This window comes from Leptopilina boulardi, unplaced genomic scaffold, assembly GCF_019393585.1.
Source record: "Leptopilina boulardi isolate dan_hultmark-lab unplaced genomic scaffold, ZJU_Lbou_2.1 LbouV2_278, whole genome shotgun sequence".
NCBI classification, from domain to species: Eukaryota; Metazoa; Arthropoda; class Insecta; order Hymenoptera; family Figitidae; genus Leptopilina; species Leptopilina boulardi.
The window spans coordinates 2,908,392-2,925,775 of NW_026137838.1; the positions used below are offsets into that span (position 1 = coordinate 2,908,392).

The 17,384-nt window shown below is 25.8% G+C and overlaps 1 protein-coding gene across 1 annotated transcript in view; it reads left to right on the forward strand.

The window, feature by feature from the left end:
- The window catches only part of LOC127281747 (dentin sialophosphoprotein-like), a 67,827-nt gene that overhangs the window by 16,844 nt on the left and 33,599 nt on the right, over positions 1–17,384 (forward strand). Inside the window, exons 3-4 of the mRNA XM_051305622.1 lie at positions 12,003–12,049; positions 16,482–16,659. Of these exons, the coding sequence (XP_051161579.1) occupies positions 16,494–16,659 (166 nt within the window). The 5' untranslated portion in view covers positions 12,003–12,049; positions 16,482–16,493. The remainder of the gene's footprint in view (positions 1–12,002; positions 12,050–16,481; positions 16,660–17,384) is intronic.

Below are 17,384 nucleotides of genomic sequence, written 5' to 3' on the forward strand. Positions count from 1 at the left end.
GGTAAATAATATTCCAATTACAATATAATAATAATAATAATATAGCTAAGGAATAATAATGAGTTGAGAGAATAATAAAATGTAGAATAAAAAAAAAATCCGTTACGGTATTTTTGTTTCTTGGAAATTTTTCTTTTTTTTCAACAATTCGTCAATCTATATTATTCACGTTACTTGTAAAGATAATGAGAGCAATTTAAAGTGGGCAAGCGTAAAAAAATATCCAGTGAATTAGATTCGAGGGCTAAGATAACGTATAAAACTTTCTTTTATTTCTTCATTCAAAAGACGTTTTGAGAGTAAATTTTGTATATATATATATATCGTTAATAAAATTTTAATGAAAAAAAAACAACAAACAAAATACTAGAGAGGTTAAATTTCAATTTTTAACCAATAAATTGATTTGAATAGAAGTGAGGATTCATTGAAATTTAATCGAGCTTTCGAGGACAAAGTGATTTTTAATATGATGAAAAATTGTATACAAAACTGAATTTCTACCTCAATGGAGATTAATATAAAAATAAATATTTTTTTTTTATGTGAAATGATATTTGAAAGTTAACGAAAAAATTAACTCTTTTTTTTATTTAGAATTTAAATTAATTTCTTTAATAGAATAAAAGTTTTGAATCTAGAATTTTTTAGACGAAAATTAATAGAATTTTTTATTTAAAAAAATATTTCTGAAAAAAATCGTTGATTATAAACGATTAACTGCAGCAAGGTATTTAATTAAAATACAAATTATTTGGTACAAGTAAATATTTAATAATAGTAAAATAATCGATTATTTGAATCAAATAAATTTTTATTCAGTGTATTACAAGAGTATTAAAAAAATATTCATCAAATGTATTATTAATCGGATGTAGGAAGGTTGGCTTTGTGGTTTAGGGGCCGATGGGGAATCCCCCTGAATATATATATACCGATGTAACCTTAACATTGTTGGGTCGGGGTTAAATCCGCTTATATTCGTTTGTGTCTCTTCAATCTTGAATTTGAATTTCATTTCAATTGTTAATTTTTCTTCTTGATAGTCGGCAAAGATTCTCTCTCTCTCTCTTTCTTTCTTCCATTTCTTCATAAAAAAAAAAATTCCTTTTCTTGAACGTTAGCCAACTTTAACCTTCCAACAATGTTGGACGATTTCTCTTGCAATTATATTCGTTTTGAGAGAGAAAAAGAGAGAAGTGACTGCACACAAATCTCTTGACTTATAACACAAAACAAGATAATTATGTGTCTCATTTTTATAGTGTGTATGTGAGCGCGCGCAGTAAATGAATTATAATCTTTTCCTGGAAATACTGAGATTTTCAAGAAAACTGGTTTTAATTCTTTAATTAAATTTATGTTGTTAGTGACTATAAATTTATATGTTCCAATTTATAATTATTTAAAAAAAAAATACTTGGAAAAAAACATTTTTTTTTTTTTTTTTATTTGAATCGAATAATTTACAGTTTTTTTTTTTTCTTTAATTATGACTGTTGTAATGAAAGTGGAATTTTCCATGCGTCGAAAATAGAGGAGTACTTTCGATATTTGACTATATGTATATATATATATCAGTGAAATGCGCGCGCGTAGATGATAATTTTATCGCATCAAATGAGCGAGGATGTCGTGTAAACCAACGCACTGAAGTTGAACGATAATTAATTATACTTTGGACGCACAATTTTGTTTATATATATTTAATTTCTTTAGTGGAAAGTAAATATGAACACACTTTGAAAGTAATTTTATAGTTGTTTACTTAAAATTAGATTTCGCTGCGCGGGTTAATTAACTATAAATTTTTGCTTGCAAAAAAAAAGAAAAGAAAAGAAAAAAAAACGAAAGAAAGAAGGTAATTGCAATATATGTAGATGGAGAAATTAATACTCGAGTTTCTAATGATTCTCTTTTTTATAACGCCTCTCTGTACATATTTCCTTTTTTGTCGTTTTTATTTTTTTACTTTTATTGTTACTTTTTTATTCTATTTTTATTTTATTTTTACTTTTTTTGTTACTTTTTTTTATTCTATTTTTATTTTATTTTTAATTCATTTTTAATTTATTTTTCGTTACTTTATTTTACTTTATTTTTTATTTTCATATTGATAATTTTTTACTTTATATTTTTATTTTATTATAATTATTTTCTATTTAATTTTAATTTTAACTGGATCGTTATTCAATTAATAATTTCGTTAACGTCCTTTTAATTTTGATGTAAAAATTAGTTTTTCGACCACCGGGAACAATTTGTTATTTTTATTAATTAAAAAGAAATAAAAAAACACAATTAAAAATGTATTATAATTTTTTAAAAATAAGGTAAAATTAAATAATTAAAATAAATTTATAGAAAATAAATAACATAAATTTATAGAAAATAAATTAAATAATATTTAATAATTAAATTATATTTAATAAATAAATAATATTTATTTATTATTCAATAAATAATTTTTTATTAAATAGTATTTAATTAATAAATTAAATTAAACCCTTTTTTAATTGAAAAAAAAAAATCAAAATTATCCTCGGTGGTTAAAAAACTGAATTTTCTACAGATTTTTTAAATTCAAAACACATTTTGTCTTGCTGAAACTTCTGTTTCTACTGAAAAAAAATAAATAGTAGTTAAATTCTTGTCCGGCTATAAAGTTCCATTACTACTTAAGATCGCGATTACAGATTATAAATATGTAATCGTGCAAGCATGAGAAAATGTTAATTAAAATTGTTCAATAAATTAAATTATAAAGGGCTTAATTAGATCTGAATTCATATATAATAATTCATAATACATTCACATTTATTTAATGGTAGCTGATTTTTTTTTATACAATCATTTTTCTTGTTAATAAGACAATAACAATTTGACATGATTTTTTTATTGCTTTTTTTAAAAAAAAATAGTAGTTAATTTTTGCATTGGAAAAAAATCATATTTTATTCAAATAATCATTTACTTTACTATTATATCAAAAAAATATTTATTTTTATCAAATAATTATTATATTAAAAATAGTTTTTGTTTCAAATACAGAAATAATTATTATTTATTTGATAATAATCAAGTAACTGATTATTTAAATAAAATAATTTTTTTCAGTTTACGATTTACCCATAGAGAAATGATATATTTGTCTCACAGTCTAATAATAATATTTATTTAATTCAAATAAATTTGTATTTATACATAAAAAATTTTATTTACGCCAAATAAATTCAATTAATAATTTAATTATATCATATTATATTATTTATATTATATTATTATTATTATATTATTATATTATTATTATTATATTATTATATTATTATTATATTTATATTATTTATATTATATTTGGTTTAAATAAAACATTTCTCTGGGTGTTGTATACTTTTAAATTAAACTGTGAATTAAATTATATTTTATAATTAAAATTAAAAAAGTGATTAACATTAATAGTAATATTCTTTTTTTGTATAAAAATAATTTTAATATTGTATAAATAATTTTTTAATGGCAAATTTTTTCTAAGTGAAACATTTACTCAAATTGGCATAATGCGTTTGTTAGTAGTAACATTGTTATGGAGTCATAGGTATATAGCATAATACGGGCGTTACGAAGTCAAACTGCAGCTGACGGGGAGTGAAGCACCGTTATCGTTTTATTATGAATTACCTCCGTGCGTCTGGTTCTAAGTTTCTCCTCTCTATATCTATCCATCTAAGTATATATATATATATATTATAGATATATAGGTTTATACATGTCTCATTTTCTCCCAACACGCGAAAGGAGCTCGATATTCGCAAGTGTATCAGACAAAGTGCGGAAAGTCATATAATATCGAGACGAGAACGAGACCAAAAGGTGTATATACCTATACATATAAAACGTTATATACACACAGAAGTTCGTATTCCCACGCCGTGAAACGGAATGAGCATCCCAACCCACACACACACAGAGAGACGCAAGCAGATCGTGAACGCGGATATAAGCGAGCGGCGTCGACTGCATCAGAAGCTTGAGAAATACGCGATAAATAATACATGAAATTGTCTATATATATATAATCGAGGGCCCTTTCAGTGTAACACTCTTTCTATAGGCAAATGCAATAATAATGCATCTTGTGTTGACGAGAGACGTGGCACACACGTTTTCTAAATACCCCTGACGTGACGAAAAGGGGCTCGTAATTTCTATATATACAAGGGGGAAGGGAGGAACCTACTTTAGAAAATCATGTCTCGTAACTGTCTATAAATATATAGTATATTGACGAAGAAAATTGTTTAATAGTTCCCTATCGCGAAACTAAATAGAAAATTGTTTGCTTTTTAATAGGTTTTTGTATGGAAATTTATATTATTATTATTTATATTTTATTACTACTTATTATATCGACAGTACTGATTGAGTACTGGCGCGGTACCGGTACCGAAGCTTGCAATGATTATTTTTTTGCCAGTACTGGTTGCCAGAGTCGGTAAAGTATCGGTCCTAATTATTTATTCACAGAAAAACGGAACCCTGTGAAATAAATAAAAAATCACCTTGAGGGGGATCGAACCTATCACCCGTGGAATTAAAATCTAACGCTCTAACCACGACGCTACGCGCACACACTACGGGACGCCTGATTATCCCGTAAAAATCAGTTAAAATTTCCATTTTTAAAGAATTTTATTGTATTTAATTATTTTTTAGAAGAATTTTTTAATTTTTCGAATTCACATTTTGACAGAATTTCTTTTTAAACAACACACTAAAAAATAATACTTACTTTCAGTTCACTTTTGACTAAAACCGTTAACATTAGAACCATTTTTACTGAATTTCAGCCTTGAGTGTATGATTTTAAATCCTAAAATTGACTTAATCTAGTTTTAAGATTAAAATTACACTAGTTTTAAGGCATTTTGATTTTAAGATGTTAACGGTTTACAGTATTTGTTTTTTGTGTGAAATTATTCACTAAACAGAATTTTTAGGCACCGAATTTTTATTTGTGAAAATTTTTATAACGCCGAATTTTTTTATTTGTCCCGAAATTTGCAAATGGCCGAATAAACAGTTGAAAAATTTCGGGGCGATATTTAAAATCCAATAACGATTTTCTTTGATAATTTTTGATTGGTGAATTTTAAACTTTGCGCCGAAATCTTTCTGTCTATTTGTTCGGACATTTGTAATTTCGGAAAAATAAAAATTCGGCGTTTGAAGAATTATATATACCAATTAAAAATTCGGTGCCTAAAAATTCTGTTAATTAAAAATTCTTTAAAAAAGAAATTTTTGACAATTAGAAAAATGAAAATTCGTGTAAAAAATAATTAATATTTAATAAAATAAAATAAAATTTAATTAATATATTCTTCTGATATAGAATAATATGCTCGAATCGATAGAAAAGAAATTTTCGAATCTTTACACAATTATTGAACATTGAGAAAAAAAATTGGTTTCAAATTTCTTTTACCGAAATCAGTTAAATTTAGTTTCCCCCTTGAAAAATGTGTGATGATTTATCACAGTTCTTAAGGAAGTGAAAGAAAAAAAAAATTCGTGTTCGACAAAAAACTCGTCTCTTTTTTCCCCATTTGTTTTCTTAAATCGTTTCTCTTAAACGGAAGTGTTTAAAAATAATAATGAATAAGTACCCTTTAAAAAAAAAAGTTCTGACACAACTAATTTTAGAAATTTCCGGAAGTTGGAAGATATTTTTGAATACTTTCACGTTTTTTTTTCTTCATACGAGTTGAATAAAAAAAATTAATTTTTCTGTGAAAATAAATTTATTTTCTAAAAAAAGAAAATATCGCGGGCTTTTTCAATATGGGAGAATATCAATGAAATGCGTGTGTAAGATGCAAAGAGAGAGGAAATCTTTATTACTCTTTGGTTTTGTGTTCGAGAAGTTATGAAACAAAGCACTTTGTCCTCTCTTTATATACAAAATGACAATGAGACGAAAGAGAAAGAGAGAGAGACTGTGCTTTTAGTTTTCTGCGATGTGTGAATAGACGACACTTGTCATTTACAGTGAGAGTTACTGCATATAGAAAAGATGTGTTTCCACAAGTGGATGCTGTGCGCACAAGGTTGTCGTCGGAGAGTACATTTTTCACTTACGCGGAAAGGATTTTTATATATGGAAACTTGAAGCATCTTTGTTTCCGTATATAACGTGTAGTTCGAATTAATCTCCTGCTTTTTTTTATCTCAAGAAAAAATTTGTTTGATTCAAATAATTGCGATTACTTGACTATTATCACACTGACAATGAGAGAAAAGATTGATTGGGGTTACCATTTTTAGTTAGTAAACTATACTGCTCCTAATTAGTTGTTACTATTTTTATTGGTTGGTATAACTATATTTTATTAGTTGGTTTAACTAATTAGTTTGTCTGTTATAACTATTTAGTTACCTTGGTTAGGCTGACTAATTAAATGGTAACAGTAACTAATATAAATTGGCAAAAATACTCTTACTAAACTAAACCAAACGTTTCTCTTAGTGCAAATAAATATTTCCTTGAACCAAATAATTTTTATTTGAGTCATTTAAATGGTATTTGTTATTAGATTCGAGTCAAGTAAATTGTTATTTGTTTCGAGTAGAGAAATTATCGATTTAAATACAATTTATTTAATTACACAAATTATTTGGTTCAAGTAAATATTTAATTGGCTCAAAATTAATTTAGTTCTGGTAAATATTTAATTGGCTCAAAAATAATTTGGTTCAACTAAATATTTAATTGGCTCAACATTAATTTAGTTCTGGTAAATATTTAATTGGCTCAAAATTAATTTGGTTCTAGTAAATATTTAATTGTCTCAAAAATATAATTTGGTTCCGGTAAATATTTAATCGGCTCAAAATTAATTTGGTTCTGGTAAATATTTAATTAGCTCAAAATTAATTTGGTTCTAGTAAATATTTAATTGTCTCAAAAATATAATTTGGTTCCGGTAAATATTTAATCGGCTCAAAAATAATTTGGTTCAACTAAATATTTAATTGGCTCAAAATTAATTTGGTTCAAGTAAACATTTAATAGACTCAAAATTAATTTGGTTCAAGTAAATATTTATTTGATAATAGTCAAATAACTGCAGTTATTTGAATCAAATAAATTTTGTTTTCAGTTTTCATTTTTTCAGAAATAATTTATTATTTTTATCCAAAAAAAACTTGAAAAAAATTGAATGTTTTAGAAATAGTTTATTTATTATTTTATTTATCTCTGAAAGCTATATGTAATTAGTGTTTGTTTGAACAGACGATTCAGCTAATTGTGTTTATTGAGTATTATCTGTTATAGTAGAATTTTTCGAACGGTCAATTACTCTTGGTTCGGATGACAGAGAAATATACCCTGTCCTCACTCTGACAAGTATGCGGCATTAGTCGGTAGGAGTAAAGATAGTAAAAGTGGGAGTCAAATGACTCATGTCGGGGAAGTTGGGTGGTTCGTTGCATGCTAACTAAACAGAGAAAAAATTCAAGAAGTTCTCTCTCTCTCTTTCTCTCTCTTTTAACATCCCACACTTTTTGAATATAATATTCTTTTACCACTATACAATTGACAAAAAAAAAATTTTCCTTTTTCCAAAACGTTGCATTGTTTTTTCAATATAAAAAGCTCATTTCTGTGAAACTGAAATTCTCAATATATGAATCAACACCAGGAATTTCTCTTGATTCCTCATTATCAGAAAAGAAAAAATAAATGATTTATTTCATTTATTTTTGTACTTTTCTGAATCTTTCGAATTCCTTAAATTCTTTAAAAAATATATTTTTTGGTTTTGCGAAAAAATTTTGAAATTTATTTGATACAGACTCCAATCATTTTAAGTTGCATTTAAATATTCTCGGGTTGTAAATATATAAATGAATTTTTTTTTTTTCCGGACGTATAGTGGTTTGAAAATCGTGACCTCTTTGGAAACATAAATAAAACGTTGTGTGTAAGCACATTTTCATGAAAAATTCATTTCCAAGGGTTGCAGTCAACGTAAAGTGCAATTGCACGTGAGTAGGCAAGTGAAATCAAATTTTGAATAAATTATTAGAGAGAGAGAAAAAGTTGTCCAAAATTAATCCCCCTGAGGAATTTATACCTATTTGCGATAATAATTTTTAGGTCATGAAAATTTTATACAAAAATCATTAAATATCTTGTTCAAATTTTTTAAAAATTACAATTTTTTTAATTTGGTTACAATGTACAATATTTGTCTAAATGAAAAATTATAATTTAGAAAAAAAAATTTTAAATTTAAGTTTAAAATTATAATTTCAACGTGGATTAATTTTGGTGATTTTATTACCTTTTGTACCTGAATCCCAAGTTTGCAATGTTTACATTGAAGTACAAAGGGCACCTTAAATTAAAGGTAATAAAAATTTGAGATGGGGGAAATTTGGAAGATAATTAAATTAGTTGCAATTTGTATATCGATCTGTTAAGACGTATAGTTAATATAGAAAATTAAAAGGCATTAAAATAAGCTGCAACGCTTATTATTTTAATCCAATTTTGCTTATTTTAATCCATTTTGGTATTAAAATAAGCAAAATTGGATTAAAATAATAAGTGTTGCAGCTTATTTTAATACCTTATAATTTTCTGTGAAAGTGAGTGTTAATTTTTTAATTTTAAACATTTTTTTTCTTTTTATTCCGAGAGTGTTCGAAATTCTTTAAATCGTGATCGTTTAAATTTAAAAAAAAGTATTTTATTTCTTAATTTAAAAGATCGAGTGTTTCAAATGTTTTAAATCTCGTGTATTTCCGGCGCATCTTGTTCAAAATATTTAATTCATCGTTTGCAGCCTAAAGGTGAGAGATATATTTTTTATAATCTCATGCAATATTCTTTCTTTTAGTTTTTTATTTGTTTTAAATAAAAGAATTTATTTTGAACAAATAAAATTTTGCTTAGCGCAAATAAAATTGATTTGAAACAAATAAATATATATTTGAAGCAAATAAATATTTATTTGAAGCAAATAAATATTTATTTGGCTCTAAGACAAATATACCTGTCCTCTGGGTGTATCATTACTATTATTTTTATTATTATTATTATTATTTCCATTCTTATTATTATTTCTATTCTTATTATTGTTGTTGTACTATTTATTGAACATTAACTATGGGAAAATAATTTTTCTACCTGAAAATCGGGAAATAGTTGGGAATTTATTTTTTTTTTTGTGCCCACCCTGAGGTTGTAATTTTTGAGGGAAAAAAAAAATATAAATACAAAACGTTATATGAATGTTGGAGGCAAATTATTTGAACGGATGTCATGCACTTTTATTATGATGATATACCTCTCTCGCGCGTACATTTTGAGTCATTATATATGTGTATAGTTGATATGATGAGCTTGGCCCATGCACCATGGGGTTCAAAAGAGATCATCGACCTTTTCTTCGATAGTCATCTTTCCAGAGACGTAGCGAATATGCTAATGTCAGAATGGCGAGCAAGTTAAAATACTCCTTCATGCATTGAAAACCGGTAGTTTGGAAAATGGCAAAAATTGCTACTTTATAACTGTGTAGAAAATGAGATAAACATGTCTCAAAACGTTCATCGGTGTTTATATATATATATATATATACATGTGAAAGCCAGCATCCAAATCAGGTTTTGTAGTTCCTTTTTTTCCTACCATTCCTTTTTTACTTTTTTATTTATTTTTTTTTTTTAATTTTTTACTTCTTTTTTTATTTCTTTTTCAATTTTAATTTTTTTGTACCTTTTTTTAAAAATTTTCTTTCTCTACTTTCCATCTTCGTTTTTCTTTTGTATTTTTTTCTCATTTTTTTTGTAATTCATTTTTTCGATGCATTTTTTATGTTCATTTGCAAGTGTGTACTTTGCCACGAAAGACACCATTGATTATATTCAATTAACAAAATTGGGGACGCCATTAAGGTAACGTGATATCTTTTAGGGAGTTGAAATTTAGGGTGAATTGTATTAATATGATGAATATTTATTCATTCTGCAATATTATCGAAGTTATTTTTGGAAAAAAAAATTTATTTTTAGATTTTTAATGCCCTATTAATTAATTTAACATATAACTTAAAGAATATTTAATATTTAAAGAATAGGTACTTAATTCTCATAAATTTAATGAGCCAAAAGTTCTGAACGTTCAAATGAACAAAATATTTTTTTCAATCTATAAATTATTAAAAATTATAATGTCAATGTAAAATAAAACAGTAAATTAAATAAATATTAAATTAATAACTTCTTTCTAGATATTTAAAACAATATTTTGTAATAAAATTCGCACTTAAAGAAGTTTAAAAAAAAAAAATTTGTTCATGTGAACGTTCAAAATTTTTGGCTCATTAAATTTATGAGAGTTTATTAAATATTCTCGATAACTTTTTCTCCCATTAGGAAATTGAAATAAATTCCCCTATTTATTTATATATATAAATTAAATAAATCATTTTCAATTTGATTCATATACTGCTTATTGTTTCATTTATTCATTTGTAATAAATGAGCACATGAAGTCTTGATCGTTTATCTCTCTCATTTTTTTTTTTGTACTGTGTAAGTACTTGGAAAAATTTTTAGAGCGCGTAATCTGGCGTGGATAAAAGATTGCACTCAATCTATGTGTGAGGAAAGTGGATTTGTTAACGGAAAAAGAATCCACAGTGGATTTTTTTCTCACGTTTCTGACTTTTCTAGATAGGAAAAAAAAACAGAGGGTAGCAATTTTGTGATTTTTTTTTCTCTCTCTCTCGGGGGAAAAAAAACCCCAAATGAAAACTCGAGGCACACTCAAATGAGTTTCTGCGTGAGAGCCATTGTTTTAATATCCCTTTGTTTTTTTTTACATCAACATTGCGCGACACAAATAATTTTCCGACGGATTTTCCCCTGATTTTAATAGCAACCTTTTGAAACCTTTGAAATAATTTCTCAAACACTTGTTGACGAGAATAGTTCGCATATTGTGATGAAAGCTTATTTGTTTTTTTTTTTAGAATATCGTAACATTTTTTATTTATTATTTTATTTAGAAAAATTGTTTAGAAAAATTCCAGAAAATGAAAATTGCAAAATATATAGTATTAATATTTATTTGTATTTTTTATAATATTCAATTTTTTAGAAAGAAATTATTTATTAAATTTTTTTTTTAGTAAAAAATTGAATTATTTGAAATTTGGAGAAAAGAAAAAAAATTGGGAAAAATTTAGATTTTTGCAGTTTCCTTGTTATGATATATTGGTGGCTGCCGCGGCGTTCATTCACTCTTTTATAAATAGCAACCTTAGGCCTGGTGCACGTCTCGGGTGTGGCAACTCTTTCTTGTCTCCTATCAGTGTGTCCCGTGAGACCACCGACAATTTTGAAGAACATCCAGACTCTTCTTATTGATTTCGATACGGAAGTCTGGCTCTCTAGGGTTGAATTTTAGTTCCTCTCAAATTGAGAATCTGTCTGTGACTTCTTATAAAAAAAAACTGGTCCAATTGTTTCCTCAAAAAATATTTCCAAATCATTTTTTTTAGTTCCAATGGTCACATATTTAAAATTTACCTGATTCAAATAATCTGTTATTTATCAAGTAAATATATACTTGAAACAAATAATTCGTTATTTATCAAGTAATTATATACTTGAAACAAATAATTTTTATTAATTAATTATATTTAATTAACAATATAATTATTATTAATATAATTAATAATATTTAATTATTTATTGCACTGAATAAAATATATTTGATTCAGAAATACAAAAACTTTTTGGTATAATTATTATAAATAATAATTATTATTAATTTAATTAATAATATTTAATTATTTATTTCAGTGAAAAAAATATATTTGATTAAAAAAATACAAAAAATTATTGGTCCCAACGAATAAATCAAATAAAAAAAAAAATTGTATTGAAATAAATTTTATTAAATTTTTACTTTTTCTGTGTTGCAGATTTTCAAATCACCGGAAATTCCAATTGAAATGCCTATTTAATTAAGGTGAGTCACATTCTTTTTCTTCTTTCTTCTTTAATATAAATAATCTTTTTTTTTTTTTTAAACAATATATTTTGAATTATCCAATTTTGATAAGAGCTAAACAAAATTGAGTAGAAAAAAAGAAAAGTGTGTCATTGTCACAATCATAGTATTGCACAATAATCATTTGAATATATATAGTGTGTGTTATTAGACGTAAAGGGTAACACACCTCTAATATGTATAGTTAAATTGATTGTGTAAAGTTAACTAATCCACATAATGTTTTTTTTTTCAATATAATTTGACCTTGAATTTTGCCGTGACCGGAAAATCGTCCAAGCGTCGCAGGTGATTATTAGAACTCCGATAACTGACGATTAACTTTGAAAATAATCCGCGTACTATTATAAAACTTGAAGTATATTTTATCGATAATCGGTTTTGCCTCTTATTTTATAAAGTCATATGTCAAAAAAAACACTCTCTTTGGCTCGTTGCCAAAAATTTTATGATAAAACTTTGTTCTTTTTTTTCTAATTTTTAAGTGGATATAAATTTTTGATGATAAAACTTTTATCTTGTCTCTTCTCAGAAATGATAAATTTTGATATTTTTATTAAAGTGATTAATTACTTAATTAATAATTTATTATTAATCTATTATTAATTTATTATTTATTAATTTATTTATACCTAATTTTTTATAATTTACTATTAATAATTTTAATTTTTGATATTAGATAAATAAATTATCTAAAAATGCTATTATCGTTGATAAATTAAGTGTTTTGATAATATTTCACTCATGAAATTGGTTTCGTTTTTTTCGATAAAAAAAAAATGGTTGTACATAAATATCGCTTATACATATATATCGATATCTCTATCTTAACGATATTTATACTCGGTTGTATAATCTCTGTTTACCTAAAGTAATTGCTTGTCATGTCACGCGTTTTCAATGTTACCTCAAAATGCGTACAGCAAAATAAATAGCAAGAGTTACGTGGCCTAAAGGATTTATATTATTGCAGCAGTAATTTTATTTTGTATGCTATAAATATAAAATACATTTGCAGAAATGCAACACAATATTTTGCAGAAAAAAAAGTAATATTAATTTTCACCTAATGAGTAAATATTATCAATATTGATTAAATAAATTAAATTTTTTTAATAGTGATACTTTGGTACTTTTGGTATCAATTTGGTAGTTTTAGTACCAATTTGGTAGCTGTAGTACCAATTTGGTAGCTGTAGTACCAATTTGGTAGCTGTAGTATCGCTTTGAAATTTTTGGTATCAATGTATAGTTTTGGTATCAATTTGGTACTTTTAGTAACACTTTAATGCTTTTGGTACCAATTTGGTAGTTTTAGTATCAATTTTATATTTTTAATATCAATTTGGTACTTTTAGTATAAATTTAATATTTTTGGTATCAATTTGGTACTCTTAGTATTAATTTGGTATACTTTTAGTATCACTTTGATATTTTTAATACCAAATTTAGTAGTTTTAGTATGCCTTTGATATTTCTAGTATTAATTTGGTACTCTTAGTATCAATTTGGTACTTTTAGCATTAATTTGGTACTTTTAGTATTAATTTGGTACTTTTAGTATTATTTTGATATTTTTACTACCAATTTTGTAGTTTTAGTATGCCTTTGATATTTCTAGTATTAATTTGGTACTCTTAGCATTAATTTGGTACTTTTGGTATTATTTTGGTACTTTTAGTATTATTTTGTTACTTTTAGTATCACTTTGATATTTTTAGTACCAATTTTGTAGTTTTAGTATGCCTTTGATATTTCTAGTATTAATTTGGTACTCTTAGTATCAATTTGGTACTTTTAGCATTAATTTAGTACTCTTAGTATTAATTTGGTACTTTTAGTATTAATTTGTTACTTTTAGTATCACTTTGATATTTTTAGTATACCAATTTTGTAGTTTTAGTATGCCTTTGATATTTCTAGTATCAATTTGGTAGTTTTAGTATATCAAATTTTAGTTTTATGACACTTTGTTACTTCTAGTAAAGGTGTTTGGTTATGACAACAAAACATTTGGTTGGTATTTAAACTAAAATTTTTTTAATCGCCTCAACAAAATTTTAGTTATCTTAACCAAAATAATAATTTATAGTACCCTTTAACTTTGGTTAAAACAATAAAAATACTTTTTATAATTTTACTGGCGCCAACTATCGGGCAATCAAAATTTTGTTGAGGCAACAAAAAAATGTTTGTTTAAATTCCAACCAAACATTAAATAACAAAACATGAAACATAAAATACAACATATAAAACACAACATTTGTGACATGTGACACACGTTTCTTATTTTCATGTAATAAAACGTATTATATATTATCGTGATATGGAATCGCGTGACTTTAGAGGACAATTTCATTGTTCACTCGATACTTCCTTCTCAAGAGTAAAATGAGATAGTGAGGAGAAGGAGGATGAGGACATGTGGACAAATGCAAATAGATATATATATATACAACGGGCTCTCTGACATGGATTTGTTCTTGACGCGACGTTTGCGCGAGAGTAATCCTCGCAGCCAGCAGCTGTGCCAAGGTCAAGGCTGAACGGGTTGCGAGGGTGCAATCGATGCAAGCTGCAAGCAAAAGCACCCTCTCTCTCTCTCCTTTTCTCTCTCCATGTAACCATGGTAACCATCTCTCTCCTGACCCATTGCAATGATATGCCATCTGTTCCATGAAAACAGTAGCTCAATTTGACCCGCTCGATCCAGGTCCAGTGACTGTATCCTGGATCAGCTGATTGTCTTCCCTTGACCCTTCATCGTCATTATTATTATTATTATTATTATTATTATTCCCCTTGGTCAGTATTTCTCAGACGGATCATTTTAAATTTAAATTTTGGAACCAAAAATTATTTCTTTTTCACTTAATCCCTATTAAAAATACGTTCACGATGTTTATTGATGAACGATTAGAAAAGAAATTTGGTTTAAACATTTTATTTTTTATTTAAGAGAATTTGAATTTAATTTTAATTTAGCGGAATTTTTATTTTGGCGAATTTTTTTGTGATTCGAATTTTTAAATGACAGAAATTCTAAGGCAGCGAATTGTTATTTTTCCGAATTTTAATTTGTATGAATTTTGATTTGTACGAATTTTTAAGAAGCCGAATTTTCATTTCTTCGAAGTTACAAATGATCGAAAAAACAATCGACAGAAAATTTTTGACGCAAATTTTAAAATGACAGAAATTCCAAGTCACCGAATTTTAATTTGTTTGAATTTTTATTTGTACGAAATTTTAGAACGCCGAATTTTCATTTTATCCGAAATTACAATTAACCAAACAAACAATCGACAGAAAGATTTTGGCGCAATTTTTGAAAATTAACCAATAACGATTTTCTTGATAATTTCTAATTGGTTAATTTTCAAAAATTGCGCCAAAATCTTTTTGTCGATTATTTGTTCGGAACAATTGAAAATTCGGCGTCTTAAAAATTCGTATTAATAAAAATTCGTACAAATAAAAATTCGTATTAATAAAAATTCGGACAAATTAAAATCCGTACAAATAAAAATTCGTACAAATAAAAATTCGTATTAATAAAAATTCGGACAAATTAAAATCCGTACAAATAAAAATTCGTATTAATAAAAATTCGGACAAATTAAAATTCGATGATTTGAAATTTTTAGCATTTAAAAATTCGAATCACATATAAATTATATTTAATACTAAATTTAGAAAACTTTTTCCCTATAAATTTTATTAATTTCAAAACTTTTGCAATTTCTCATTTAAAAATGGAAATTTTTATAATAAAAGCAAATTCTTCATTTTTGTTTTTCATCCGCAATTTTTCTTACAATTTTTTTAAATAATTCATATATTTTCCGTTTAAATTAGACTAATAATTTTTATCCTATCAAATTCCCGCTTTTTCTTGTCTGATAAGTTTTATCTCTCTCGCAATTTTTCCCCTCTTTTTTTTTTTTTTTTTTTTTTTTTTCCTCCCGATCTGGCGCACTTGGCCAGAAACCACGACTGCATCCTCCTTCTCTTCCTCTATATTAGTTTGAATCGCATCTTTCGAGGAGAAACGTGAGAGTGGAATTTCTAAGGTCAGGGTGTTTGGATCGATAAGCACCAAGTGGTTTTCGACAGACACACAGACGCACATAAGAATAGATATTTTCCTTCGACATTTTGTCACGTCGCGGAATTTTGAAGTGCACTTGTCTCACGTGGTTGTGATATAAAGATTAATTTTCCGTGTATAGAAAAAAAAAAAAAAAAAAAAAAAAAAAAAAAGAACTCGGGGGGGATGGAAGAATGGCAGGGAATTGGTTGGAAAAATGAGGAGAATTCACTTTTTTCCGTCTGGATAAAAAGAGTTAGAGAATCATATTTAGGATTATGGATTTTGGAAATTTTTCAGACAACCACTGGAATGACGACTGCAACCAGTGGAGGAGGAGGTGGTGGTGCAAGTGGAGGTGGCGTTGGAGGTGCCCTAAGTCTCATGGGATGTGTTCGTGAAGCATCACCAACGCCGGTTGATCATCATCCATTGCGACTCAGAAATTTTCAGCACAGTGTCGATGCATTACCAAAGGGTGAGTCGATTTTTTTTTTTACACTGAAAAAGAATTTATTTGGTTCAAATAAATTTTATTTTTTTTTTATTATTAAATTGACGGGATATTTATTTGTATCAATCTCTAAATTTGAATTAGTGAAAAATGAGCTACTAATTCACATTAGTAAGAATTTTGACTAATTTTTAGTAAAATATTACTATTTGAATTAGTAGTTTAAAATTTTTTTTACTAAAGTTTTAGTAAAAAGTGACTAAAGATTAGTTAAAATTTTTACTAATTTAAATTAGTGACTCACTTTACACTAATTCAAATTTAGAGAGCAGATAAATAATTGGTATAATTATTTCAAATACAAAAATTATTGGTTCAAACACAGTTTATTTAATTCAATTATTTGGTTTCAAAAATTATTTCCTTCAAGTAAATATTTATTTGACAATATTCAAGTAAGCGATTATTTGAATCAAATAAATTTTTTTTTTTCACTGTTGTATTGAAAAATTTAGTTTATATTTTTTAAAATTTTAATTGGTAATTCGTTTATTTTTATGATGATTAATAATAATTATTAATCATTATTAGTTATTATTAATTATTTTTAATCTCTCTAAATTTGAATTAGTAAAAAATAACTAATTAGAAAGCAAAAAGTCAGTCACTGATTCAAATAGTAATAATATTTCTACTTATCATTCAGTTATTGGTAAAAATAACTAATTATTAGTTAAATTCATTTTTTG